General features: G+C 46.3%; 2 protein-coding genes across 2 annotated transcripts; both read right to left on the reverse strand.

Annotated features, from left to right (window-relative positions):
• Positions 1 to 4,226: 4,226 nt before the first annotated feature.
• LOC128137631 (alpha-ketoglutarate dehydrogenase component 4-like) lies at positions 4,227 to 16,707 on the reverse strand. Its single transcript, XM_052778740.1, has 4 exons — positions 16,599 to 16,707; positions 15,725 to 15,788; positions 12,673 to 12,875; positions 4,227 to 4,320 (listed from the first exon to the last, which is right to left on the reverse strand). Exons 1-4 carry the CDS (start codon positions 16,623 to 16,625, stop codon positions 4,303 to 4,305), a joined length of 312 nt encoding a protein of 103 aa, XP_052634700.1. The 5' UTR covers positions 16,626 to 16,707; the 3' UTR covers positions 4,227 to 4,302.
• Positions 16,708 to 17,553: 846 nt separating this feature from the next.
• Positions 17,554 to 25,915, reverse strand: LOC128136687 (centromere protein H-like). The gene is made up of 10 exons (XM_052776624.1): positions 25,873 to 25,915; positions 24,675 to 25,080; positions 24,468 to 24,523; positions 23,735 to 23,783; positions 22,755 to 22,829; positions 22,023 to 22,079; positions 21,062 to 21,125; positions 20,711 to 20,762; positions 19,379 to 19,542; positions 17,554 to 17,826 (listed from the first exon to the last, which is right to left on the reverse strand). Exons 1-10 carry the CDS (start codon positions 25,913 to 25,915, stop codon positions 17,734 to 17,736), a joined length of 1,059 nt encoding a protein of 352 aa, XP_052632584.1. The 3' UTR covers positions 17,554 to 17,733.
• Positions 25,916 to 26,451: the final 536 nt, after the last annotated feature.

Here is a 26,451-nt window from a genome sequence, read left to right on the forward strand (position 1 = left end):
TAGTGGCAACATTGAGGCAGAAGGTTGGAAATGCCCATATCGTGAGATAGCAGCTTTCTTCTAGCCATGTATCAAACTCCCTGGTTTAGGGACATCCCAACACATGATTTTGGTCCTTAGTTCAGCACTGAGGCAGGACAAAGAAATCAGAAATCAACTGATCTGAAGGGAGGTGGAGTTGGGGAGGGGTGGCACAGGGAAAGGGATATGGATCAAGTGTCTCAGAGAGGAGAGACTGGACAAGTGAGAAGAAGGGGGACTGTAAATACCGGCCTTGCCTATTTCAAGTCCCCTTCTGCTAGCATCATGTGTTGAATGAGTCTCAGCAATGGCCAGCTGCAGGTTGGGATTTCTTGGAAGTAATGAGCTTGGGTAAACTTTTAAGTGGGAAGAGGTGGAGGTGTCGGAGCACAGAGAAGTATGGCTGCTGGCAAATGAAAATTTCAGAATGTCGTGGTTTAACCCCAGCCAGCAACTAAGCACCATGCAGCCACTCAGTCACCCCCCCCCCCCCCCCGCAGTGGGATGGGGGAGAAAATCAGGAAAAGAAATAAAACTCGTGGGTTGAGATAAGAACGGTTTAATAGAACAGAAAAGAAGAAACTAATAATGATAATGATAACACTAATAAAATGACAACAGCAATAATAAAAGGATTGGAATGTACAAATGATGCGCAGTGCAGTTGCTCACCACCCGCCAATCGACACCCAGTTAGTCCCTGAGTGCCGATTCCCCCCGCCCCCACTCCCCCCAATTTATATACTAGATGGGATGTCACATGGTATGGAATACCCTGTTGGCCAGTTTGGGTCAGCTGCCGTAGCTGTGACCTGTGCCAACTTCTTGTGCCCCTCCAGCTTTCTAGCTGGCTGGGCTTGAGAAGCTGAAAAATCCTTCAGACTGAACACTACTTAGCAACAACTGAAAACATCAGTGTTATCAACATTCTTCGCATACTGAACTCAAAACATAGCACTGTACCAGCTACTAGGAAGACAATTAACTCTGTCCCAGCTGAAACCAGGACACAGAATTTCACTGGTCAGAAGTCAAAGATTTTTTTTTTTTATTTGGAGATTTGCAAATTGTTCCCAGTGCAGGTGGGGAGCTCTGCATGGCAAGCATAAACCTATTAAAAGAAATGCCGGCTCTGCTATTTCAGCTGCCTTGTGAAGACCCCTTCAAAGCTTAATCCACCGGTCCTGCCTCCTGTCCAAAAGCCCTCAGTTCACAGCCTGAAGTTCCCTGAAGCCCATGGATCAACCAGAAGATGTCGATAACGTTTGGAGACAGGAAAAAAAAAGATGTTTAGTTACATGCCGTGTGCGCTGCGTCCGGGAGATGGAGATGTTGGCAAACAGCACAAGGGAGAGGACAGCAAACCAGCGGCAGGGGTGGGTGGGTGGGTGGCCCGGGAACCGAGCAGGGAGACCGAGTGCTGTGGGAGCGGGCAGAGGGTGAGAATCAACCTGCTGGGTCAGACTCGTGCAGAGGGGGGAAGAGAAGAAGGCTAGAGAGACACAGGGGAGAGCTTTCTGGGACCAAAACTGGGAGAAGCACAAAAAATAGACGTGTGAATTAAATGACAGCATTGTGAAGACCGGGGGATGCAGGCATGGATCCTCAGCACTTTTTAAGGGTGGGACTATGCGGCATGCTGGGGCAGGCTGCCGCCCTGCAGTGGCTCGCCTGTGACTCCTGGGTGGTGACAGCATGCACAAGCCTTGTGTTGTCCCAGACGCTGGCCTGCCAATTTACTCAGCTGGCCATCACCGAACGCCTCCTCAACACGGATGTCAAGCAGCCGTGCCTGGTGGCAACCTCTTGGCTGGTGGTGGTGCTGGGTGTCCTGGGCTGGAGTGGTGGAAGGGCACCCCTGCCCAGGCTGTGCACCCTGGCAGGACACCTGGCTCAAAGGAGCCCGCCAGGAGGACACGTATCCCGCTACACCGGCTGTCCTGCCTCACCTGTACCTACAGAAGCATACCTAGGAGATGAGCTTACGTGCAAGTGGATCTGCCTGTGATCTTGACATACTGGAAATCCACCCCTGGCTTGTCAGCCTTGTGCAGTGGTATTTGGTTTGGCCAAGAGGTGTCTTGGTGTCAGCATGTGAACTCTATTATGTGTGAAAACATATAATGTCTCCACTAGTTGTGAAAATATGCATTACTAGACCCTGCCAGGGTCATTGTGAGGGCTGTTAAAAGTGGATGGTCATATATTCAAGTGGAGCACACATAGATGGCTGCTGCCCTGCTATAAAGACAGGGGACAGGTAGGTAAAACAATTGTAGAAGAAAAAACACCTGGTGAAACTGGTTAGGATTGTTCAAGGGAATGGTGAAAACAAATGACTATTGACTAGAGCAAAGTTGGAGTCTACAGGGACAGGAGAAGGAGAGAGAAACTGAAGTCTTAGGAAGAATAGACCCAAACCCAGAGACTTCATGATTGAAAAGAGAAGTCATATGCAGGAAGATATGGGGTTCTTGGATAGGGTTTGAAAGGGCTCTTATTTAAACCCTGCAAAACATGGAGAAATGGTGAGAAAATCAAGACATAAAATCATGTATGAACACCTATTGTTTCTTTTAGTTCTAAATGTGTATAAAGCTTAGGTGGGTTTTTTTTTGTTTGTTTTTTTTTTTTTGGAGAAGCCTTGCAAAGCCTGTATTGCATGCTCCTGAATACTTGAGTTGTGAAATCAGAGTATCTAAAAGGTTGGAGCTCTGGGGAAAAAGTGTAGTTGGAGTGTTAGCAGTGGTCCTAGGGTATCTGTGTTACTCCTCAATGCAAATGTGACATGGTAAGAAGGAGAACACATGCCTAAGAAATGTCCCTGTGAAACAATAAACCTGATTGTTGCTGCGACCTAGTGAGACCAAGGGAAACTCAGAAGAGAAAGGCTGAGAGAAATGTGGGAGGATAATTTTTTTCATTTTTTCCACTAAATGAGATCTTGGGGCAATTGATGCAAAAAAGGACCTCTGCCACTTTCTAAGTGATGTACTTCTCAGAGGGGACCCCCGCACCCGGCGGGCCAGGGGGGAAGCCGAGGGGGCTCCCACACACGCCCCGCCTTCCCTCCACGCCCCCCCCCCCCCGCGCCCCAACGGCCGCTCACCTGCCCCTCTCCTAAGAAGTCGAGCTTCTCGTAGCGCTTGGCACGCGCCCGCGCGTCCATGGCTGGCAGGGGGGAGGGTGTGGGCGGCAGCGGCGGCTGGCGCGGCAGCGGCGGCTGGCGCGGCAGCGGCGGCTGGCGCGGCAGCGACAGCAGCAGCGGCACCAGCAGCGGCACCAGCGGCAGCAGCAGCGAGGCCGGCGACGGGGCTTTAAAAACGGCCCGCGCCGGGCCCCGCGCCGCTTCCGGCGCGCGAGCCAGCCCCGCCCCTGGCAACCGCCGGCGTCACCGCGCCCCTCGCCCCGCCCCCTGCGCGCGCAGCCGCCTGAGGCCCCGCCCCCCACTGCCAAGGACGCGTAGGCGGTGCGAAGGGGGCGGGGGCGGGGAAAGGGCGGGCGTCGTCGCAGCCCGCGGCGGGAGGCGGGGCGGGGGCGGCGGGAGGCGGGGCGGGGGCGGCGGGGCGGTGTCTCCGCCGCGCCCGAGAGGGCTGCCCGGCGCGGCCCCAACGGCGGCGGTACTTGCCCGCGGCGCGGGCCCTCTGGCCGCAGGGGCTCGCTTCCCTCTGACACGCCCGAGGGCGTAGCGAAGGCCTACGCGCTACCCTGCCCCTTACAAACTCGGCGCTCAGATCAGGGGTACCGTGGCCGCCTACCTGCAACCGGAGGCAACGGGCTGTCTGCTGAAACAGCTGACAACCGAAGTTATCCCAGAAGAACCTGTTTTTCTTTTGCTCCCGACCTCAGATGGGCTATTCGGGGAAGAAAGGCTGCTACGCAACTGCCCGGCCGAGGCTGCGTCGCAACCACAAAGCCTCCATCATGTCTCAGAGAATGCTTCAGTGTCCCTTTCCCGCCCGCAAAATTGCTCCTCGTGGGACACCCGAATCTTTTAAAGTAGAAAAATAAAATGACTCCGTTAGATTGTCAAGTTTGCAAATGGCTCATTAGAAAAATATTTTAATGGGGTGGGTGGACATCAAATCTATTCAACTGCTAGTCAGCCATCAACAGAAAATCCTTCTCAATCACAAACTCGTATGTAGCGTGTTGTGTCAACCTCACTCTTCATATGGGTTTTTATTAAAGCTATTACTATGCAATTGTTTTTAATATTAAGGAAATGCCTTTATTGTGAACACAATACTTCAACAGTGGCCAACAAACTCTCTTCCGTGCTTATTCTGGACCTCCACGCTGTAAAAGACAAGCAGACAGTTAAATACATTCCACTAAAGGAAGGGAAATGGAGATCAAAGCTTCTTTTGCACTTTTACAGACTAAGAGACTTCTATTTTCTGATTTATACATTGATTTTTAATCCATACAAGAACATGCACAGTGTCAGGTATCAACATCTACCAGCAACAGCTCCTACTTTTTTCAGGGCAGAATACGAAAAGATCAACACCTGCGACCTACAATTACAGATGCTTCCTGTCCTGGTTTCAGCTGGGATAGAGTTAACTGTCTTCCTAGTAGCTGGTACAGTGCTATGTTTTGAGTTCAGAGCGAAGAATGTTGATAACACTGATGTTTTCAGTTGTTGCTCAGTAGTGTTTAGACTAATGTCAAGGATTTTTCAGCTTCTCATGCCCAGCCAGTGAGAAAGCTGGAGGGGCACAAGAAGTTGGCACAGGACACAGCCAGGGCACCTGACCCAAACTGGCCAACGGTGTATTCCATACCATGTGACGTCCCATCCAGTACAGAAACGGGGAAGTGGGGGGGCAGGGATTCGCCGCTCGGGGGACTGGCTGGGTGTCGGTCGGCGGGTGGTGAGCAATTGCACTGCGTATCATTTGTACATTCCAATCCTTTCATTATTGCTGTTGTCATTTTATTAGTGTTATCATTATCATTATTAGTTTCTTCTTTTCTGTTCTATTAAACCGTTCTTATCTCAACCCACGGGTTTTGCTTTTTCTCCCGATTTTCTCCCCCATCCCACTGGGTGGGGGGGAGTGAGTGAGCGGCTGCGTGGTGTTTAGTTGCTGGCTGGGGTTAAACCACGACAGTCCTTTTTGGCGCCCAACGTGGGGCACGAAGGGTTGAGATAACGACAAACCTGACCAGAGCTTGTTAAAACAAATTTGTTATAAGCATTCATTATATCGGTCTAATAGTTGCTGGTCATTATGTTGATTTATGTGTTCTTAGAGTTGTTGCTCTGGTTTTTAAAGTTCTGTTATGTATCACCTCGCTTGCTGTATGTAGTCCCTCTTCTGCTGCTTATCATCCGTGGGAGGTGGATTAAGGTTTTCGCTTTGATGTATTGTATAACACTGGTTTATGGTATGATAAAGTCGTCGGCTGTGGGATTAATCCGGTACTTGCACCCAGCATTGTCACCTTTATACTGTGGAAGCCATCTGTGGGAAACTATTAATAATTATACCATTTACCTTTCCTCCTTGGAAAACCAGTCTATGGGTGGGATACCTTTCTTCCCCTCTCCTTTCTCCCTCAGTCCAGTTACAATGGTGTTTGAGAATTTTGAAAAATTTGAATACTCTTGGGATGTTGGGACCAGCACGGTCCTAGCCCTACTGCTAGGAATTAGCATGCTTCTGAATGTGGTTCAGCTCTCATTTAAGGTTAAACAACTATTTAAGAAAATCACCCAGAGATCTGCCCCAAGGCTGGATAATTATGAGTGGCAGGGTGTGTGGGGTAGTATGGGCAAGTACCTAGAAAAGTGGGCACCTCCAGTGTTTTGGAAATTCACCCCTGAACAAGTGCAGAATCCAGAAGAACTAGTAAAATATTTGGAAAAGGTATGCTGTCACCCCGGCAGCTCCAGAGAGATACAAATTACTGCAACGTGCTGGGGCCTGGCCCATGCCTATCGAGCCCTGTTCGACACCACTCAGTACCCTCAAGGGGAAGAGAAGGTCTCTGGACCTAACAACAAAACGATGAGCACTGTGGCTATCCAAACCTCAGTGACAGGCACTGCAGCCCCTCCAGCCTCGGCAATGAGCACGGCAGCTACCCAAACCTCGGCAACGGGCACTGAGGTCCCTCCAGCCCCAGCAACGAGCACAGCAGCTACCCAAACCTTGGCAACAGACACTGCGGTTATCCAAGACCCGGCGAGCGGTACTGCAACTGAACCAGTGGACCAACCTGCACCAGTATCAGTTGCCCCCGTACAGAAAAAGAAATATACAAAAAAATCAGTTCGCTTAGCGAAGGATGAAGGCGAACCAGGGTCATCACGGGAACAGGAGGAAGAGGCAGAACCAGAGGTAATAACCCGGTCCCTATCCTTGAGTGAGCTGCGGGATATGCGAAAAGATTTTGGCCGCCGTATAGGTGAGCATATTATCACCTGGCTCCTCCGATGCTGGGACAATGGGGCTAATAGCTTGGAATTAGAAGGTAGGGAAGCCAAGCAGCTGGGATCGCTTGCCAGGGAAGGTGGCATTGACAAGGCAATTGGAAAAGGGACACAAGCCATCAGCCTCTGGAGGCGACTCCTGTCAAGTGTGAAGGAAAGGTACCCCTTTAAGGAAGATGTTATATGTCAATCAAGCAAGTGGACAACCATGGAAAAAGGTATCCAATATCTGAGGGAATTAGCTGTGCTAGAGACAATTCATCATGATCCGGACAACCCACAATTACCCAAAGATCCAGACGAAGTCCAATGCACACGACCCATGTGGCGGAAGTTTGTACGGAGCGCACCATCGTCCTATGCCAACTCACTGGCAATAATGACCTGGAAAGACGAAGAGGCACCGACAGTGGATGAAGTGGCTCGCCAACTCCGTCAATACGAAGAGAATCTCTCCTCCTCCCTACAAGCCTGCATTTCAGCTGTGGAGAAGCTGTCCGAGGATTTCCAGCAATTCAAAGAGGAGATGTCCTGTTGCCCACCTGTAAGGACCAATGTCTCAGCTATTAGGAGTGAGCGCTCCTCTGCCCAAGAGAAAGAATATAGAAGGTACACACCGCGAGGTGCCCTGTGGTTTTACTTATGTGATCATGGAGAGGACATGAGGAAATGGGATGGAAAACCTACCTCGGTCCTAAATGCACGGGTACGTGAGCTGCGAGGAAAAAACACCACAAAAGGGGATTCTACCAGGAAAAATGCCGCTCCGGTTTCCAAACAGAGTAGAAGGGCTGATCTTATTTCTGATCCTCTTGAAGGGACTTCTGAGCCAATTTTACGAGAAGTGAATACTGGATACTCTGACCAGAATTAGAGGGGCCCTGCCTCCAGCCAGGTGGAGGAAAGGGATAACCGGGTCTATTGGACTGTGTGGATTCGATGGCCTGGCACGTTAGACCCACAGGAGTATAAGGCTCTAGTAGACACCGGCGCACAGTGTACTTTAATGCCATCAAGTTATGAAGGGGCAGAATCCATTTCTATTTCTGGTGTGACAGGGGGATCCCAAGAGTTAACTGTATTGGAAGCTGAAGTAAGCCTAACTGGGAATGAATGGCAGAAACACCCCATTGTGACTGGTCCAGAGGCTCCGTGCATCCTTGGCATAGACTATCTCAGGAGAGGGTATTTTAAGGACCCAAAGGGGTATCGATGGGCTTTTGGTATAGCTGCCTTGGAGACGGAGGGCACGGAACAGCTGTCTACCCTGCCTGGTCTCTCTCAAGACCCTTCGATTGTGGGGTTGCTGAGGGTTGAAGAACAACAAGTACCAATTGCTACCACGACGGTGCACCGGCGGCAATATCGCACCAACCGAGACTCTCTGATTCCCATCCACAAGTTGATTCGCCAACTGGAGAGCCAAGGAGTGATCAGCAAAACTCGCTCACCTTTTAATAGTCCCATATGGCCCGTGCGAAAGTCTAATGGGGAGTGGAGACTAACAGTTGACTATCGCGGCCTGAATGAAGTTACGCCACCGCTGAGTGCTGCCGTTCCAGATATGCTAGAACTTCAATACGAACTAGAGTCAAAGGCAGCCAAGTGGTATGCTACAATTGACATTGCTAATGCGTTTTTCTCAATCCCTCTGGCAGCAGAGTGTCGTCCACAATTTGCCTTTACTTGGAGGGGTGTCCAGTACACTTGGAATCGACTGCCCCAGGGGTGGAAACACAGCCCCACCATTTGCCATGGACTAATCCAGACTGCACTGGAAAAAGGTGAAGCTCCGGAACACCTGCAATACATTGATGACATCATCGTATGGGGCAACACGGCAGAAGAAGTCTTTGAGAAAGGGAAGAAAATAATCCAAATCCTTCTGAAAGCCGGTTTTGCCATAGAAGAAGGTAAGGTCAAGGGACCTGCACGGGAGATCCAGTTTTTAGGAATAAAATGGCAAGATGGGCGTCGTCAGATCCCAATGGATGTGATTAACAAAATAGCAGCTATGTCTCCACCAACTAATAAAAAGGAAACACAGGCCTTCTTAGGTGTCGTGGGGTTTTGGAGAATGCATATTCCAAATTACAGTCTGATTGTAAGCCCTCTCTATCAAGTGACCCGAAAGAAGAATGATTTTCAATGGGGCCCTGAGCAACAACAAGCCTTTGAACAAATTAAACGGGAGATTGTTCACGCAGTAGCCCTTGGACCAGTCCGGACAGGACAAGATGTTAAAAATGTGCTCTATACTGCAGCTGGGGAGAATGGCCCTACCTGGAGCCTCTGGCAGAAAGCACCTGGGGAGACCCGAGGCCGACCCCTGGGGTTTTGGAGTCGGGGATACAGAGGATCCGAGGCTCGCTATACTCCAACTGAAAAGGAGATATTGGCAGCATATGAAGGAGTTCAAGCTGCCTCAGAAGTTGTTGGTACTGAAACACAGCTCCTCTTAGCACCCCGACTGCCAGTGCTGGGCTGGATGTTCAAAGGGAGGGTCTCCTCTACACATCACGCGACTGATGCCACGTGGAGTAAGTGGATTGCACTGATCACACAACGGGCTCGCATAGGAAACCCCAGTCGCCCAGGAATTTTGGAAGTGATCACGGACTGGCCAGAAGGCAAAGATTTTGGAATGTCGCCAGAGGAGGAGGTGGCACGTGCTGAAGAGGCCCCGCTGTATAATAAACTGCCAGAAAATGAGAGGCAATATGCCCTGTTCACTGACGGATCCTATCGCATCGTGGGAAAGCATCGGAGGTGGAAAGCTGCCGTATGGAGTCCTACACGACAAGTTGCAGAAACTGCTGAAGGAGAAGGTGAATCGAGTCAGTTTGCAGAGGTGAAAGCCATCCAGCTAGCATTAGATATTGCTGAAAGAGAAAAGTGGCCAGTACTCTATCTCTATACTGACTCATGGATGGTGGCAAATGCCCTGTGGGGCTGGCTACAGCAATGGAAGCAGAGCAACTGGCAGCGCAGAGGTAAACCCATCTGGGCTGCCGCACTGTGGCAAGATATTGCATCCCGGCTAGAGAATCTGGTTGTAAAAGTACGTCACGTAGATGCTCACATACCCAAGAGTCGGGCCACTGAAGAACATCAAAACAACCAACAGGTGGATCAGGCTGCCAAGATTGAAGTGGCTCAGGTGGACCTGGACTGGCAACATAAGGGTGAGCTATTTATGGCTCGGTGGGCCCATGATGCTTCAGGCCATCAGGGAAGAGATGCAACATATAGATGGGCTCGTGACCGAGGGGTGGACTTGACCATGGACACTATTGCACAGGTTATCCATGAATGTGAAACATGTGCTGCAATTAAGCAAGCCAAGCGGTTAAAGCCCCTGTGGTATGGAGGGCGATGGCTGAAATATAAATATGGAGAAGCCTGGCAGATTGACTATATCACACTCCCACAAACTCGCCAAGGCAAGCGCTATGTGCTCACGATGGTGGAAGCAACCACTGGATGGCTGGAAACATATTCTGTGCCCCATGCCACCGCCCGGAACACTATCCTGGGCCTAGAAAAGCAAGTCTTGTGGCGACATGGCACCCCAGAACGAATTGAGTCAGACAACGGGACTCATTTCTGAAACAACCTCATAGACACCTGGGCCAAAGAGCATGGCATTGAGTGGGTGTATCATATCCCCTATCATGCACCAGCCTCTGGGAAAATTGAGCGATACAATGGACTGTTAAAGACTACATTGAGAGCAATGGGGGGTGGAACTTTCAAACATTGGGATACACATTTAGCAAAAGCCACCTGGTTAGTCAACACCAGAGGATCTGCCAATCGGGGTGGCCCTGCCCAGTCGGAATTTTTACATACTGTAGAAGGGGATAAAGTCCCTGTAGTGCACATAAAAAATATGTTAGGGAAGACAGTCTGGGTTACTCCTGCCTCAGGCAAAGGTAAACCCATTCGTGGGATTGCTTTTGCTCAAGGGCCTGGGTGCACTTGGTGGGTGATGCGAAAAGATGGGGAAGTCCGATGTGTGCCTCAAGGGGATTTAATTTTAGGTGAGAACAGCCAGAATTAAACTGTATATTAGTTGCTATATAACCCTGCTACTGTATATTATCCTTACTATAATTATGTGCTATATCCATAGTACTACAGTAAGAATCACTTAGATCAAGCAAGAAAAGAACTGTGATAAAACTGAGCAAAGCGCAGTAGTGATGGAACCAGAACTGACTCCAGCATGCAACAATCCAACGGTGCACACCATCCTCCTGCTGCGCCAAATGTCACCTGCTTGTCACACTGCACTGAAGCCCAATTCTGCTCTACCGACTGAGAGGACTTTGCACCATCCCTCCTGCCCAGAAAGACTGGTATGACAGATGGAGCCCAGAGTCGGAAACTAAATGAACTCAATGAACATTTTATGAACATGACCCATGAACTAAAGGAATGATATCTCTGTGTGTGTATACATATATATATATATCATTGCTCATATGTCTTAAAGGGATGGAAAAGTGATGATTGATCAGGATGTAACTAAAGGTATGGGAACTGTGCATGACGTCAATGGTATAGAATAAGGGGTGGATACTGTCCTGGTTTCAGCTGGGATAGAGTTAACTGTCTTCCTAGTAGCTGGTACAGTGCTATGTTTTGAGTTCAGAGCGAAGAATGTTGATAACACTGATGTTTTCAGTTGTTGCTCAGTAGTGTTTAGACTAATGTCAAGGATTTTTCAGCTTCTCATGCCCAGCCAGTGAGAAAGCTGGAGGGGCACAAGAAGTTGGCACAGGACACAGCCAGGGCACCTGACCCAAACTGGCCAACGGTGTATTCCATACCATGTGACGTCCCATCCAGTACAGAAACGGGGAAGTGGGGGGGCAGGGATTCGCCGCTCGGGGGACTGGCTGGGTGTCGGTCGGCGGGTGGTGAGCAATTGCACTGCGTATCATTTGTACATTCCAATCCTTTCATTATTGCTGTTGTCATTTTATTAGTGTTATCATTATCATTATTAGTTTCTTCTTTTCTGTTCTATTAAACCGTTCTTATCTCAACCCACGGGTTTTGCTTCTTCTCCCGATTTTCTCCCCCATCCCACTGGGTGGGGGGGAGTGAGTGAGCGGCTGCGTGGTGTTTAGTTGCTGGCTGGGGTTAAACCACGACACTTCCACTCTCCCACTCTGAAGAAACCTGACTCTTACTCACTTCAGAAAGGTCTGACAAACGCAGCAGTAGCGAACACAGGTTTTAGAATTATTTTCACTGCCCAAATTCCAAAGTGCAAAGTAAAAACAAAGCCAAGGTGAGCTATGACAATCTTTATGAGAAATCAGAAAGTATTCACAATTCATTATTTTCCCAAGAAAATTATTTTACAACTTACCTCACCGTGAGAAAATTTATGCTAGAGGTCAAGAAGGGTATTACTATGGGTAATAACTCATTTTATTTCTAATTATAGTACCCTACCCACACACACACAGGAAAACTGCTTTCCTCTACTAACATGGTTACACTGTTAGGTGTCCTTATCATTTAACAAAACCATGCAAGCGTCTTTTCATTTCAGGTCACAACTATCTCACGAGTTCTTCATATTTTGTGCATTCTCCCTTTTAAAGCATCAGTGTTTATGACTGAACACTGTTGAGAACAAAAGCAGGTTCTTCTTGCCTTTCATGTACAATACCATATTTGCAAATACTGCAGAAAAAAATTGTATGAAGTTTAATAAAATGTTTCCACTACTAGAAATACAAGAGTTAGCTTACTAATAAATAACTTATAAAAACTAGTTTGAGAAGTATTTTGGACTTCAATCACCTGGTAATAGCCTTTGCTCATCTAAGAGCAGACTCCCGTGCTCCTGTCCAGCGCATTCAAATTACACATTAAACAGCTGTTACAAAACAGGTAGTGACGGTGATTAACATAGGCTATGACTATCGCAAGCTATCTGCATGTCTGTTTTAAGTCCGTATCTCTCTACTTAGCAATACCACAAGCTACTAATTAGTGAGGGTTGGGCACCCTCTGTATTAAGAATTTGTAGCTTGGGTGTAGTGCATCAAAGCAGTGAAAGCTCAGAGCACACACTTAGCAAGAACTGCAATGTAATACCATGTCTGAAACTTTGAAGAAGGTGTAGAAATACAAGCTAAATGCTAGGTAAATACAGACAATACACACCAATCAATGAAACTTACTTGAATATATTCAATCTCTTCGTCTGACATAAGTTTCCTTCTGTATTTCTGAGGTAAGGTTCTTGCTAATTCAGAAGTGTCTGGTGTACCTTGTACTCTACTAACAGGTGAAATACTTTGAAAGGCCGGTGATCTGCCTCCTACAGAGTCCTGTGCTTTTGAAGCATGGAGAGACGGCACACTTGCTTGTAGAGATTCCTGTACCGAAACCCACATTGCAAGACCATTTACAGAAATATAACAAGACTGTAAAATTAATTAATGAGCAGGCAATAAAAGTTACCAGTTATTGACAATTTTCTTCATTATAACAAATACCTAAAAGAATTGAGACACTCTGCTTCTCACAACCTGCTTTTATTGTTTTTAAATATATCAAGAGCAAAGTGAAAAAATTCTGACAATGAGAGAAAGCATGTTTAAGTGGCAGAAATACTGATGTGGAAACAGAAGATAAATCAGCATATAACCTAACAAAGGCTTTTTCACTGGGAAGCTGTACTTACAGAAGAAGCATAAAGTACCATAAATGTGTGTGTGTAGGCAATTATGTAGAAAGATAAACAAAGATAAATCACTAAGATCCACTGAGATGATGCTTTTTGTGTACTGCGACTGTAAAGACAGACAAGTGAAAAAGAGGTAGAGGCTTACAGAACAATAAAGCTCACAGCTATGACATATCACAACATGCAATGCAGTATTGTACCCATTTTTAATATTACAAAATGGCACCATATCAAATTTTGTTAATGATGTGCAAAATGACCACCAAATATCGGGCATCAGCAATCAATGTTTATGAAATGCAGAGACCAAGGAGTGCATCAAGTACTTTATGCGTGAGGCCCAGAAGGTAGGCTTAAGGAATTCCCATTAGAGAAGTCGCCTTGAGTTTGAGGACAGGAGAAGAGATGACAAAAGGGCAGTGTTGTCAAAGTCAGCATTCTGAACCTTAGGTCTGTCCCACCATGGCTGATTTTACACTGGAAGTATGCAATTACCCCACCAGCCAGGACCAAGTCTCACAGCAGTATGTTTACTTCATGAGCACTCAGACCTCTCTACATAAGGTTAAAACACCTGATAAAGCAGAATGCTTCCGCAGCAAGTCCCTCTCAGTGCTCCTGAAAAACGAGCAAGACAGATGAAACATCTAACGTCTGGGACAGAGGGACTATATAATTGTAAAATAAGCAGCATCAAGACTGGATGAGTCAAAGAATGTGAGAAGTTAAAATACCACAGCATTGCCTGCCTCTCTCCCTCCTGCCTCCAACAAGACCAATGAGGACAAAGGAGAGGAGCCAGTTTTGGCCACAGTGAGTCTGAGTCAATGGCAGTATTGGGACATCAAACACCTACAGCAATGTGATCAAACCTTATTGGTAAAAAAAAAAAACCACGCCACCATTGAGAGGCATATTCAGATGTTCTCAGTCTGAAGACTGTATCTGAAAGTCCCAAGTTGATCAGGTGGTTCAGGAACAATGGAAGGTCCCACGCAGAGTGAAGAGGAAGAGAGTCCATTGGAAGGAGCATATTCTGAACAGGGCGAGCAAACTATTTTTGTTTCAAGAAATAACACACCTTCTATGTGAAAAGTTTCTCCAGGTTTTTTTCATACACACAAAAATGTCTAGAGATTGCCAAGGATTTTCCTCTACTGTATGTTTTAGTCTGAAGTGTAGTTGGAGTAGATGCATTAGCCAATTAAAAACATCAGAAGTCAAGACTCCAAAGTACCAGACTTAATACTGCTGTTGCTTTAGCTCAGATACAGTCTCTACTACATTCTTCCCTTCCCTGTTCGAGACCCGTCATGTTGCAGTAGTAATATGGTAAAAGAATTTGGCTAGCCTTTCAAGCACCCACACCCCTCAAAGCTTAGTCTTGATCTGCAGAGCTCTGTTTGGCTACGTAGAAGCAACAGTCTGGCACAGTGAAACACAGTTACTGCTACAGCATTCAAGCAAGATGAGGTAGATTGCAATTTACTAATGACATGACAGAACCTCATTAAGGTAGAAAAGTCTAACATGCTTAAAAGATACAGTCACAAAAATCTTCTGATGCAGAGATAAACGAGGTAAGTAACATGTTTTCAAGGCTTTGAGAAAGCACTGGCATGAGAGGTGGTGCATTTGGCTGAACGGTACACAACATACAGAATTCTGACAGAAAGTTATTGCAGAAAATAGTTCCTGAAGAGTTCACAGGTAAGTCAGAAGTGGCACTGATGTGCTCTGTAGATACTTTGTAATGTTAATGGATAAACTAAACTTAAAGCTGAATCACAAACGAGATAACGCTGCAGCAAATAATGTGGTACAGTACGATTTCTAAACAAGTGAGAATAATATAACAGCTTCTTAAGATGTCTCCTACTTTAGTTTCAAATGTTTTGTTGACTCAAAAGGAGTATCAACATACCACTCATATAACTTTGGTGTCTAAATGTAAGCATATTGGGAATCCTCTAAATATCAACATAGCTATGGGTATAAAAATTAATGTCAAAGATTGCAATGAAATTGATTTTTTCTCAGCCTTAACTAGTAGCACAAGGAAACGCTTCTTAAAATGTACAGTGGAATGGCTCTCCCAGCTATAATCTGGGTTTTAAATACCACAGACATCACACGCTCCAACTAAAAAAAAGAAGAGACGAGGAAAATGCAGCAACATTTCTGCAAGTACCACCGAATGCCTAAAGCTGCTTCAAACTGACTTGGGCACAATCCTTTCAAGCAAATATTAGTATTCAGAAAAATGGGACTTTATATGAGTAGAAAAGCAACACTTGAAATCTTTGTGAATCTGCCTTGACCAAGAAACAAAGCCATGCATGTATTATGTATATTCCCACAGCTGTATAGAGTCTGAAGAGTCAAAGCATTGCCTTCAAACTAGAACAACTGTGTTTCAGAAACCCTGCTCAAAATCAGTTGAGTCGTGTAGCTGAAGCAGAAAAACTGTGTGCTGGTTCTTATATAAACAGTTAATGCAAAGAAAGGCGGCACAAGTTGTATCTAGAGATTAAATAACTTACTTTTAGGTCTGGGACTACTTTTTCTGTCCGGGAACTTAATTAACGGAGTATGTGGCTTGACTACCTAGAACAAGGCAAGGTAGCAGGAGAAACAGGGAGAGTAAAATATATTTCTAGACACACATTACCTTTGCAATAATAAAATGGAACATACAACGTATTAAACAACCACTTCTATACCACTGCTTTCTGCACCACCGCTCTGATAAACTTATTACCTATTAACATTCTATGTTCACCTGCAGAGACACTTCACCCTTAAAGGCAGTCCTCCACCCTAACGTCCTGAGCAGGAACAAGCGTTCTCCTCCTTTTCTCACAGCAGTCAGCGTGTGTGTGCGCAGAAACGGCTACCGCAGTGGCATAAACACAATTATAAAGTTTCAGCACAAGAACGGCGAGCTGTGCTCTGCCGGTACGTGTTTGTTCAGCTGGCTGGATGGGACTGACGAGGTCCGGTAAGACAAGACTGTAAATTATAAAGCTTGGGAGTCGAAGCCACACTGCTTATTTTTCAAGCGCGTCTTTTGAAGAAGACCCCACGTCTCGCCTTCACCTTGAAGAGGGATGGCTTAGAAAGGAGCTGCCGGCTAGCCCCCTCCCCTCTTGAACAGCCCACCGATGGGTGCGGGCTGCCCTGTAGCATCCTTTGGTACTAGAGAACCAGGCCACCGGCATCAAATGACCGGCGACACCGGGCGGGCCCTACCGCGCGCCTCCTCCCTCCGCGCCAAGGACACCGGCCCCCCCAGCGGCGCCTCAGGCCCCGGCCGCCTCAGGCCTGGGCGGCAGCACGCGAGGCGAGGCCCGCCGCCCCAGCCGGGCTCCCGGCCCCAGCCACCCCCTCCCCGGGCCGTCCGCCCCCCGCCGTTACCTGAACGACCCTAGTGGCGGCCGCCATCTTACTGCCCGTGGTGACCCCCCGCCGCCGCGCCGCGCCCCGCCACCCGCGCCTGAGGGGCAGCGCCGGGCCACGCCCACAGGGCGCGGCACCGCCCACAGGGGGGCGTGGCCCGGCGCAGGGCTGTGTCAAAAACCGACTACGGCAAACCTGAGGGGCGGCGCCTTAAAAGGAAAACAACCAACGGCAACAAAACCCGCTTCAAGATAGCCTGTTTTATTTTCATTCCATCAAGAGACCTGCCATCCACCTTTTTAAAGCTAATAATCACGTGCCAAGCCAAAAGTAAAAATATTTTAACACATTACACGCATAAAAACATGAACGAGTTTCTTCAGGCAAAAAACTGAAAACACAATTGTCAATGCAAAACCATATTTAGAATACTGCTTAGCTGAGTATTCAATGGCATGAACTCAATGCTTCCACTTCACGTGCATTTTCCCTAGTGGTGTCATATTTTGCTACGTGGGACGGCACCTACAGATTGCGTCTACAGCTGGATGCTCTGCTTCACTAATCAGCATATAGCACAGTCACAAGTGGCTGTTACAATCAAGAACTACAAACTTTTCGCTGTTTAAAGTTATACATAATACTTTAATAAAAAAGCTTAAAAAAAAAAAACACCAAAGAGTGACTTAACTAACTTTTCCAGTCTGAGCTTTCCACCAGGGGCAGAGCAGGGTCCTGGATCTTGTCTGAGCTCTGCAGACTGCTGGTGCCCAGGGAGTGAGGACAGACATGACAGGGCCTTGGTTTAAGCCAAATTTTACAAAAAAGCTTGTGTGGATATATGGATTATTCTTCTTGTGTTTCTGCTGCCTTGCAGAGGGAGATGAGCACCTGGGACAGGACAGCTACAAAGCGGCTCTTCAGTTAGTTTCACCAGCTACGCTACCTGTTCAAACATTCACTGTGTGCCAAGAATTAAATTTCACTTCAAAGAGTTGCATGGCCACGTTCTGAGTCTCTTGAGAGAACAACAACTACCAGAAAGGTTACATTTTCAAATTCCTAAAGTGAGATTAATATGCATTATGAAAGCAATCAAGTTTAGTCCATTGATTACATACACTATATAAGATTAAACAGTATCTCTCCTGAATCACAGCAAATAGACATCATCTTCAAGCTGTAGAACAATTGCCTTCAAAGATGGATCTTCTGCCCAGTTAACTCTGCTTGCAATTATGATACTCTGTAAGAAGGAAAGATTATTGGTTAAAAAAAGCCCTTAAAAAGGATTATTCCTAGTAAAACCTCTCAAAAGCTGCCCATTTTTTAATTTAGAAGCCCTTGAAATTCACAGCAGTGTTTGAAGTAGGCGGGATGAAGGGAAAGAGGAGGAAGGGAAGTATTGTTTTAGATCCTATTGTCAATACATAGGCAAAAAACCCGCAAAAGCAGTGCTTTGAATTTCCTAGAGGATATTTTTTTTGTTTTTTAAACACATGGAATAAAGTTTGCCTCAAACACAAGATAACACAGTTAATGTTCTCACCCTGCCAATCTGGATTGAAAATGGGAATTACTAAATTTAACCAAAGAAGATTTGCTCTACTCACAGCTCAGAAGATTTCAGGAATACAAAACCAGAAGATAATTCTAGGAATCTAATCTAAAACCCACTAAAATGTTTAATTTCTCGTTCTCAATTTGAGATATAACATTGTTACTAATGCAAACTAGTAGTAGACATAACAGGTAATATGAAAACCGGTGGCTCACTTTCTGTCCTTGAAATTCTCCGATCATTCAAATTCACGACATGGTTATATCCTGTGTTCTACCTGAAGCTGTCCAATATGTTCTCTCTTTTCCCCAGCCTATATTTTTTAAATAAACTTAGTGTGCACTGAACGGGATTTCATAACCCATTTGCAGATAAACTCAAGAGTACTGCAATTGCAATTTACCATTCACTGTGCCTCCCATCTTTCTACTTAAGCCACTGATCTGTGGACCCAGGTGAAGGAAGCCAGGACAAGTCACACAGTGAGACGCAGAGTACCAGACTGCAGCACAGCGTATGTGAGCTTTACTTGAGCCCCTTGGAGCAGAGGATGCTGCAGGAGGCCCTTCCACCCACCCCAAATCATGAGGTTTTCTTCCTCACTTTGCATGACTCCACACTCCACATGACCTGCCAGCCAGCTCCATGGATACACACTCGTCAGCAGCCTCTGATATGTGGGTAACCAAAAGGTTGAAGGCTACACCACTGAAAGTATTTCGAGACTGGCCATGGCTGCAGGCCAAGGCTTTCACAAGGCTGCAGTGGGCGATGCAAACAGAGAAGCGCATGTGGTCGGAAGGGGCAGACTGAGAGCAGCAGTCTGGCTTGCTGGTATCACGGGATTAAGACCTACTTATTTTTCCTAACCATAAGATGGGGAAACTGATCTGGAGGGGTGTAGGGTGACAGCATAAGGAAAGACAGCCACTTCTGTGACAGATATTCTCTGAGAAAATGGATTATTTTTGTACCTTTAAGGGAACAAAGGAATAAAGATAGACAGACCATCTCTAAACTCTGTAAATAATTATTCCAAAGAAGTTTGTGATGATTTCATGCTTTTAGCTTTTAAAGCACTAAAGTTTTCCTTTCATACAGCAGTTTTTCCATCACCCTAGTTACTTAAAGATTTTAGAAAACACAATTTTGTTTGAAGTTACATTTACCATACACTATGTTATCTTGACTGTAATGCAAAACCGCAAACTTGCTACTAAAACCTACAACACATTACCTGAAATACATTTTTAATTACTGTAGTCATCTGTATCTCTTTTTCCAACTTATTACGTATCACCTCCAGTGTTTCGATCATGTTCACCCTTGCTTGTTCCTCCTTCTGTTTTTTCATCACGGTATGAACTTGCAGTAGTTTCTCCCTTCCAGCTGTTTTTAGTGCTGTTCCATTATCAGGAAAATGAAGTGTTAAGAAGTAGTTAGGTGAGCCATAGAACTAAAGATATGCTTTTTTCCTCAGAGACATCTAAGGCACTTCCACTGCAATAACCCTAACTTCACACTCTGTCCCTTCCCTCCAACACACCTCAAGATAATTCTTTCACACGAGAGACAACACGTGCTGTGGCTACCTGGTGTCAAAGCTCATTGATCCCTGGCTGCTAGCAAAACAGAAAGTACTTTGTATGCTCTTTGCATTTCCATCAGACACGGACCGTAATTTGAACATCTGTCCTACACCCTGTCTTCAGTTGTCACAACTTGTATAGTCAGTGGTGTTTAAGACCCTTTCCCCTTTTTCAAATTTGATTGAAACCAAATTCTGAAGTCATACAAGGGACATATGGACAACACCAGTGAATATTACTAGTTTTTTATAGGAAACCAGGCTAAAAACTAGACTGAATAAGGTCAGTTAGGGACAGTTTATACATTGAAAGAATGCTGACAGAGCATTTCTTCCTTTATTTCCGAAGATATTAGGGATGTTCATTTTCCTATGAAGGCAGGTATTTCATTGTCTGTGTTCATTACTGTCAACATATACACCACTTCCTATGCATGAAACAAAAACCAGTTAAAACTGTTGGCAAACCTGGTCATATGACATTAGGAGCATTCAAAAAACGTATTTACCTTATTAAGTTCTGAAGATTGACTTCACATCTAAATTTGATCCACTCTTAACAAGCTTACTGAATACCAACATATATACTATTACAAGAGTTCTTTGTAAGTAAATCCCCTCCCCTATTCTGCAAACATTTCATAAAGGTACAGTCTGACAAAAAATAAAATCCTTTAGGTGTTGTAGGACTTATTAAATTACTAATGATGTGTAATTTTCTGGGGAGCTTCCACTAAATAATAAACCACCACCACACACTTTCTGAGTTTCTTGCATCTCTCATTCTAACACGTCAGTCTCATGCTCAAGTAGACAACACACCAGCTCATTTTTACAGTACTTCCTACTCTTTTCAGAAGTTTTATAACTGTGTTGAGAGTTTTGCAGTTACTTCAGATGTAAATTAATATTGCTACAAGGACTTTAAAAAATGAACTGTACATTCAAATATAAAACAAAGTCAATACAGCTAACACTTACTGAGTCTTTTCCTTCTAATGTCAATCAATTTCTGCTCCTTCTCACGTGCTTGCTGAAAGAAAGAAAGAAAAAAAAAAAAGTATCTCCTAGACTCTTGGCTCCAAAAAATATTGAAAGATGCTAATTCAATCCACAAAAGCAGTTAAGGGCGGCTCTAGAAGCAGACTTTCTTACATACTCACTTTCAGTAATCATTTTGGTAATTTTACTATTAGTAGAAACCTCACCCTTTGGGCCACACATTTAGCTTCAAATGACTTGTGTGATCCTGTTACTTTCAAATTGTACTCCTGCTCACGTTAAGGTTGGTAGACCTGCACGACTGCAACAGAAGCTACAACTGCCACTTACCTGCTGACATTTAATTATTCTCTGGCTGAGCGTTACTATGCGTTTCACAGTTTCCGTGATCAGTCTAAGGAAGAAAACACAGTTGCATACTTTAAGACCACTAATATGAGTCACCAGCATAAATATTTTAATCAAGGTTATTTGTATTAAATGAAAAAAATCCCCATTTCCCCTAACACCAAAATAAAGTATACCTTTTTTTTTTTTTTTTTTTTTGACACACTGCACCCTTCCTAATACCAAGTATTGTTGTGGGGGCCAAAGAGTCTCCTTACTTCCCTCTCAGTTTCCGTAATGTTTCAGTTAAGTCTGTTTAACATTTCAAATCACAGAGCCTGGAAGGCATCAAGGAAGCCTAGCCACCTGAGAATGGCTAAGAACTGAAGCTCCTGAATTCTGGCTCATGGCAGGGACATCATGGAGATGCAATGTTTTCGGCTGTATTTCTGGCAGAAATTAAATTTCTCATATAACACTTCACATGCACACACCCATTAATATTGGGCAGGAAATTAAAAGCTAATTTTAAACATCTTTGAAACTTTCAGTTCTTTTTCAAAGACATTAAGCTCCTACATGATTAATTAATGAAGGCAGCAAAGCAGAGGCAAGGCTCTGTTACAAGCCTGTAATATGTGCTCAGCTATTATAAATGCAGGTAACTCATGCATTAAAGACAAAAAACTCTTAACTACAAACAGTTCTCAATAGTCAATCAAAAATTATGATCTCTTTAACCAAAGGTTGGTTAATTCAGAGCCCCAATGTAAATCCACCCTAGGTATAAGAGGTCTGATCATGCTGACTCTAGCCAGAAGGTGGACAGTATATCATTCAGTCAAAACTAGAAGCAGGAAGCTTGCTTTTAAACAAGGTACAATGAAGTAATGTAGAAACATGTCACATTAAACTGTGTAAAGTCCATTCCTTTCTAGCCATTCTTTACCCAAGAACACCTTACCGTGAGTCATCATCATTTTGCTTCATTTTGTTTCTCAGGGCAAACGTAAGTTGGATCCTGCATAGTGTGGGGAAGAAACATATAACTGATAAGAACTGGTAAGAAACTGAGAGAAGCAGATTTAGCTAAGTAACAGAAGAGGTATTTCCAAGGTTCCATGTATGTATGTATGTCCACTTTCACATTGGGATTATATGTATAAAATACTCAGTACCTTTTAAATATCACACTTCTTAAATAAGGGGGCATAACTCTCAGGACAAGAAAGGCGTACCAGTGATTATTTGTGAGAGTGACAACTCCTTCCTTTCTTGCCAAACATACTCGGACACCATTAATCCCAGAGTCTGCAGAAAGGAAGCTGGGCAAAGGTGGGAATTCAAATGAACTGCCATGTAACACAGGAGATGTATAACACCTATCAAACTTCCACCTTTTCATATGCATTGGCAAAATACTGCCAAGAAATACGTTTTCTGATTTATACAGTCAGACTTTCACAATTTTGCAGGAAACTTTGGATTTACACATTTCAACTTGTAATTTTTTTTGTTCTCTACAGTATCTCCATCTGCATTCTTACTGGTTAGATGGTACTAAAATCTCTCATGTTTGTAACACACACCATACCACTTTGAAATCCTATTTTAATCAGAATAATGTATATGTGCACGTACGTGCGCACACATAAACAAACAGAAAACCTCCAAATAAACAAGAAGAAAATTCTACCTTTGCAAGGCTAACGTCTTGTTCTGTAAAGAGATGGTTACTTCCTCCAGACGTCTTTCCCAATCTTCTGTGTCCCTGAAGGGAAAAAAAACAAAACAAAAACACCACAACCCCAAACAATGTGAAGATAACAAAAACTTAAAAGCAATGTCACACTTTTAACTGGCTCTCTACATGTCTAAAGCAAGAATTTTTCTTATAAACCACAAATTATTAAGGCCAAGAGTATTTTAGCATGTGGAACTATATCAGTGAATTCTAGCCATCACAAGAAAGACTGCAAGTTTAGAAGACACATCAGATACAGAACTACATTAGGAGACTGAGTAAAATATTTCTTCCCCATATAGAAGATGGACCTGTTGGAGCAAGTCCAGAGGAGGGCCACGAAGATGATCAGAGGAATGAAACACCTCTCCTGTGAAGACAGGCTAAGAGAGTTGGGCTTGTTCAGCCTGAAGAGAAGGCTCCAAGGAGGCCTTATAGCAGCCTTCCAGTACCTAAAGGGGGCCTACAGGAAAGCTGCAGAGGGACTTTTTACAAAGGCACATAGTGATAGGACAAGGGGTCATGGCTTTAAACTGAATGAGGGTAGATTTAGATTACACATAAGAAATTCTTCACTGTGAGGGTGGTGAGGCATGGGAACAGGTCACCCAGAGAAGTTGTGGATGCCCCCTCCCTGGAAGTGTTCAAGACCAGGTTGGTTGAGGCTTTGAGCAACCTGGTCTAGTGGAAGGTGTCCCTGCCCATGGCAGGGGGGGTGGAACTAGATGATGTTTAAGGTCCCTTCCAACTCAAACTGTTCTATGATTCTCTTCGTTTCCTTTATTTTCACTGGACTCCTACAAAGTACTGATCGTTAATCCAGAGATTTACTAAGAAGGAATAACTAGAAGAGAACGTCCAAGCTCAGTTCTTAACCCTTCTCCTCTTTACTTTAAAATACATAAAAAGCTTGAAGTTACGCAATGACATACTTCTTGATTTTGTTTTGGTTCTTGACGTAATCGCAGCAAATTACTTGACCTGCAAAGAAAGAACGTCACTAAAAAAAGCACAACAAAGACTTTTAAATACTATCTACAGAGCGTAAAGGATTAGCAGTTTGATGGCTATACTAACAAGGTATTTCTTATTCCTACCTCCACGCCTTATCATCTCTTCCACTGTTAGTGAGACTACACTGTCGATCAGCTGCAGCAGAGAAATAATTAGGCTTTAAAATATTTCCATTAGCATGTTTTAGACATGCCAGAGCTGGCTCACAGCATTGCTCTATATATGCAGCTGCCTGGTTCAGTGGAAGAAGGCGTAAATAACGGAAACAAGAAGAAACACTTTACATCAGTATTGCTGCCAAACACTTTGGCGGACTTTTGGTACGACTTCATCCCCAGTACTCAGATTCCTGAAAACCACCATCACGTGTCAGAGTCCTGGGTCTAAAGCGAAAACCCAAGAGGAGAAAGGGCAGCTGGCAACAGTCACGAGGCAGTTTTGTAAGTATGCAAACAGGTCTCCAAGAGCCGTCTAGAAAATGCAGTAAGATGCTCAGCCAAGAAAAGTATTTCACTACTATGAGGAGCGCTTTTGATAAATAGTTTTTAAGAATACACCTATCAGCCACGCCACATGCTGTATTACTGTAACATCACATTAAGAGGAAGCGCCGGGGGTGGTCGGGGGGAGTCAGAGCAGGGAGAAGCTTACGGGCATGAACCGCCGTGCTGTACTCCGCGAGCTGCTGCTTGATCTGGTCCCTCAGCCTGGAGCAGGAGCAGAAGCAAAGCGACACCGGTCAGGCCCCGCACGGCGGGCGCTGCGGGGGCCCGGCCGCAGCCGCCGCCCCTCACGCCCACCCCACCGCGGCCTAGCTCGCCGCCGCCGACTCCCCGGCCCCCCCCCGCCGGCACTGACCGGAGCAGCATGAGGACGTCCGCCTTCCTCTCGGGCTCGGCCGCCACCGCCGCGTCCGCGTCCACCTCCGTGTCCGTGTCTGTGTCCGCCTCCGCCTCGGTGTCCACGTCGGCCGCGCCCGGCTCCCACTGCATCGGCTCCATGGCCTCTTCTTCAAAAATCCCGCGCGCGGCCCTCGGCAGCGCGGCCAGCGGTTGTTTCTGCCTGGTGCGGCGGCGCTCCAGCCAATCCCGCGCCTCTTCTTCCCCATCGGCGTTTCGGCGCTCGGCCGCCAGGGGGGGACGGGCGCGCCCCGCCGCCAGGGGCGGGGCGGGCACACGGACGGTGGCACCCCGGCCCGAACAAGCGCCCCGTGTCTGACCCAGGCTGCCCGCGGTCGTCAGAAGGGCATGTGGTGGTTGCGGAGCTTATTGCCCACACAGGCCCTTCCCGTAAAAAGCCCCTTCACCTGTGGCAGGCGCAAGAAGGGAGGGAGGCAGTCCCTTCTCCTGGGTGTTTTTCAGATAAATAACAGAAGGGAAGGAGAAGTACAGTTAAATACTTGTAACAGAGATTTAAAAAAAACAAACCCACGGGGGAAGTGGTCGACAAAAAAGTTATTGCTGCCAAGTGAAGGCAGATACAGCTCTCTCAGTGGTGTTCTCCTAGAGGCAGAGCTGACTAGTCACAAGTTACTGTTACGGGTTCCTGCAGCACGGGGCTTTTTTTGGTAGTGGGGCAGGGGGCCACAGGGCTGGCTCCTGTGAGAAGCTGCTAGAAGCTTCCCCGGCTCCAAGTCGGGCCCGCCTCTGGCCAAGGCTGAGCCCACCAGCGACGGTGGTAGCGCCTCTGGGGGAACAGATTTAAGAAGGGGAACCTGCAGCAGAGAGGGGAGTGGGATGTGAGAGGAACACCTCTGCAGACAGCGAGGTCAGTGAAGAGGGAGGGGGCGGAGGAGCGGGGGAGGAGGGGATGCCCCTGCAGCCCGTGGTGAGACGGCAGGCTGTCCCCCCCAGCCCATGGAGGGGAGCAGGGGAGCAGATGCCCACCTGCAGCCCGGGGAGGACCCCACGACGGAGCAGGGGGATGCCCCCCAAGATGGCCGTGACTCTGTGGGAAAGCCCGCGCTGGAGCAGTCTGTGCCTGAAGATTGGCCTGCAGAAAGGACCCACGCCAGGGAAGTTCAGGAGGAACTGCAGCCCCTTGAAAGGACCCACACCAGTGAAGTTTGTGAGGATCTGCAGCCTGTGGAAAGGACCCATGTTGGAGATGTTCGTGAAGGACCGTATCCCATGGGAGGGACCCCACGGTGGAGCAGGGGATGAGTGAGGAGTCCTCCCCCTGAGGAGGAAGGAGCAGCAGAGACGTGTGGCAAGCTGACCCCATCCTCTGCACTGCTGTGGGGGAGGAGGGAGAGAAGTTGAGCCGGGAAGGAGGCAGGGGTGGGGGGAAGGTGTTCTAAAGTTTGGTTTTACTTCCTAATATCCTTGTTTTGATGTGTAGTAAATTAAATGGATTTTGTTTCTTCCCCAAGTTGAGCCTGACTTTTGCCTGTGACCATAAGTGGTGAGTGATCCCTCCTGATCCTTATCTCGACCCACAAGCCTGCCTTTATATTTTCTCCTCCTCCCACCATGGCCAGGGATGGGGGTCAGGGGGGATTGGTGAGCGAGTGGCTTACCAGCTGGGCTTAAACCACAACAGCTACTAACAAAAATATCCTATAAAAAATAAATACTAAGTTAAATAGAGCTGCACTCCAATTTGGCTAACCTGGCAGATGCTGTCTCTGCCACTA

The sequence above is a fragment of the Harpia harpyja genome, chromosome Z (genome assembly GCF_026419915.1).
Source record: "Harpia harpyja isolate bHarHar1 chromosome Z, bHarHar1 primary haplotype, whole genome shotgun sequence".
Lineage (NCBI taxonomy): Eukaryota > Metazoa > Chordata > Aves > Accipitriformes > Accipitridae > Harpia > Harpia harpyja.

Coding starts and splice junctions, on each gene's coding strand:
- LOC128137631 (XM_052778740.1), bottom strand. CDS start 16,625: ATGGCGGCCGCCACTAGGGTCGTTCAG. Junction 15,789..16,598: donor CCGCCACTAGGGTCGTTCAG/GTAACGGCGGGG, acceptor GCCTTGTTCTAG/GTAGTCAAGCCACATACTCC. Junction 12,876..15,724: donor AAGTAGTCCCAGACCTAAAA/GTAAGTTATTTA, acceptor TGTGGGTTTCGG/TACAGGAATCTCTACAAGCA.
- LOC128136687 (XM_052776624.1), bottom strand. CDS start 25,915: ATGGGTCCTTTCCACAGGCTGCAGATCCTCACAAACTTCACTG. Junction 22,080..22,754: donor AAGACGTTAGCCTTGCAAAG/GTAGAATTTTCT, acceptor CACACTATGCAG/GATCCAACTTACGTTTGCCC. Junction 19,543..20,710: donor CATTAGAAGGAAAAGACTCA/GTAAGTGTTAGC, acceptor ATAATGGAACAG/CACTAAAAACAGCTGGAAGG.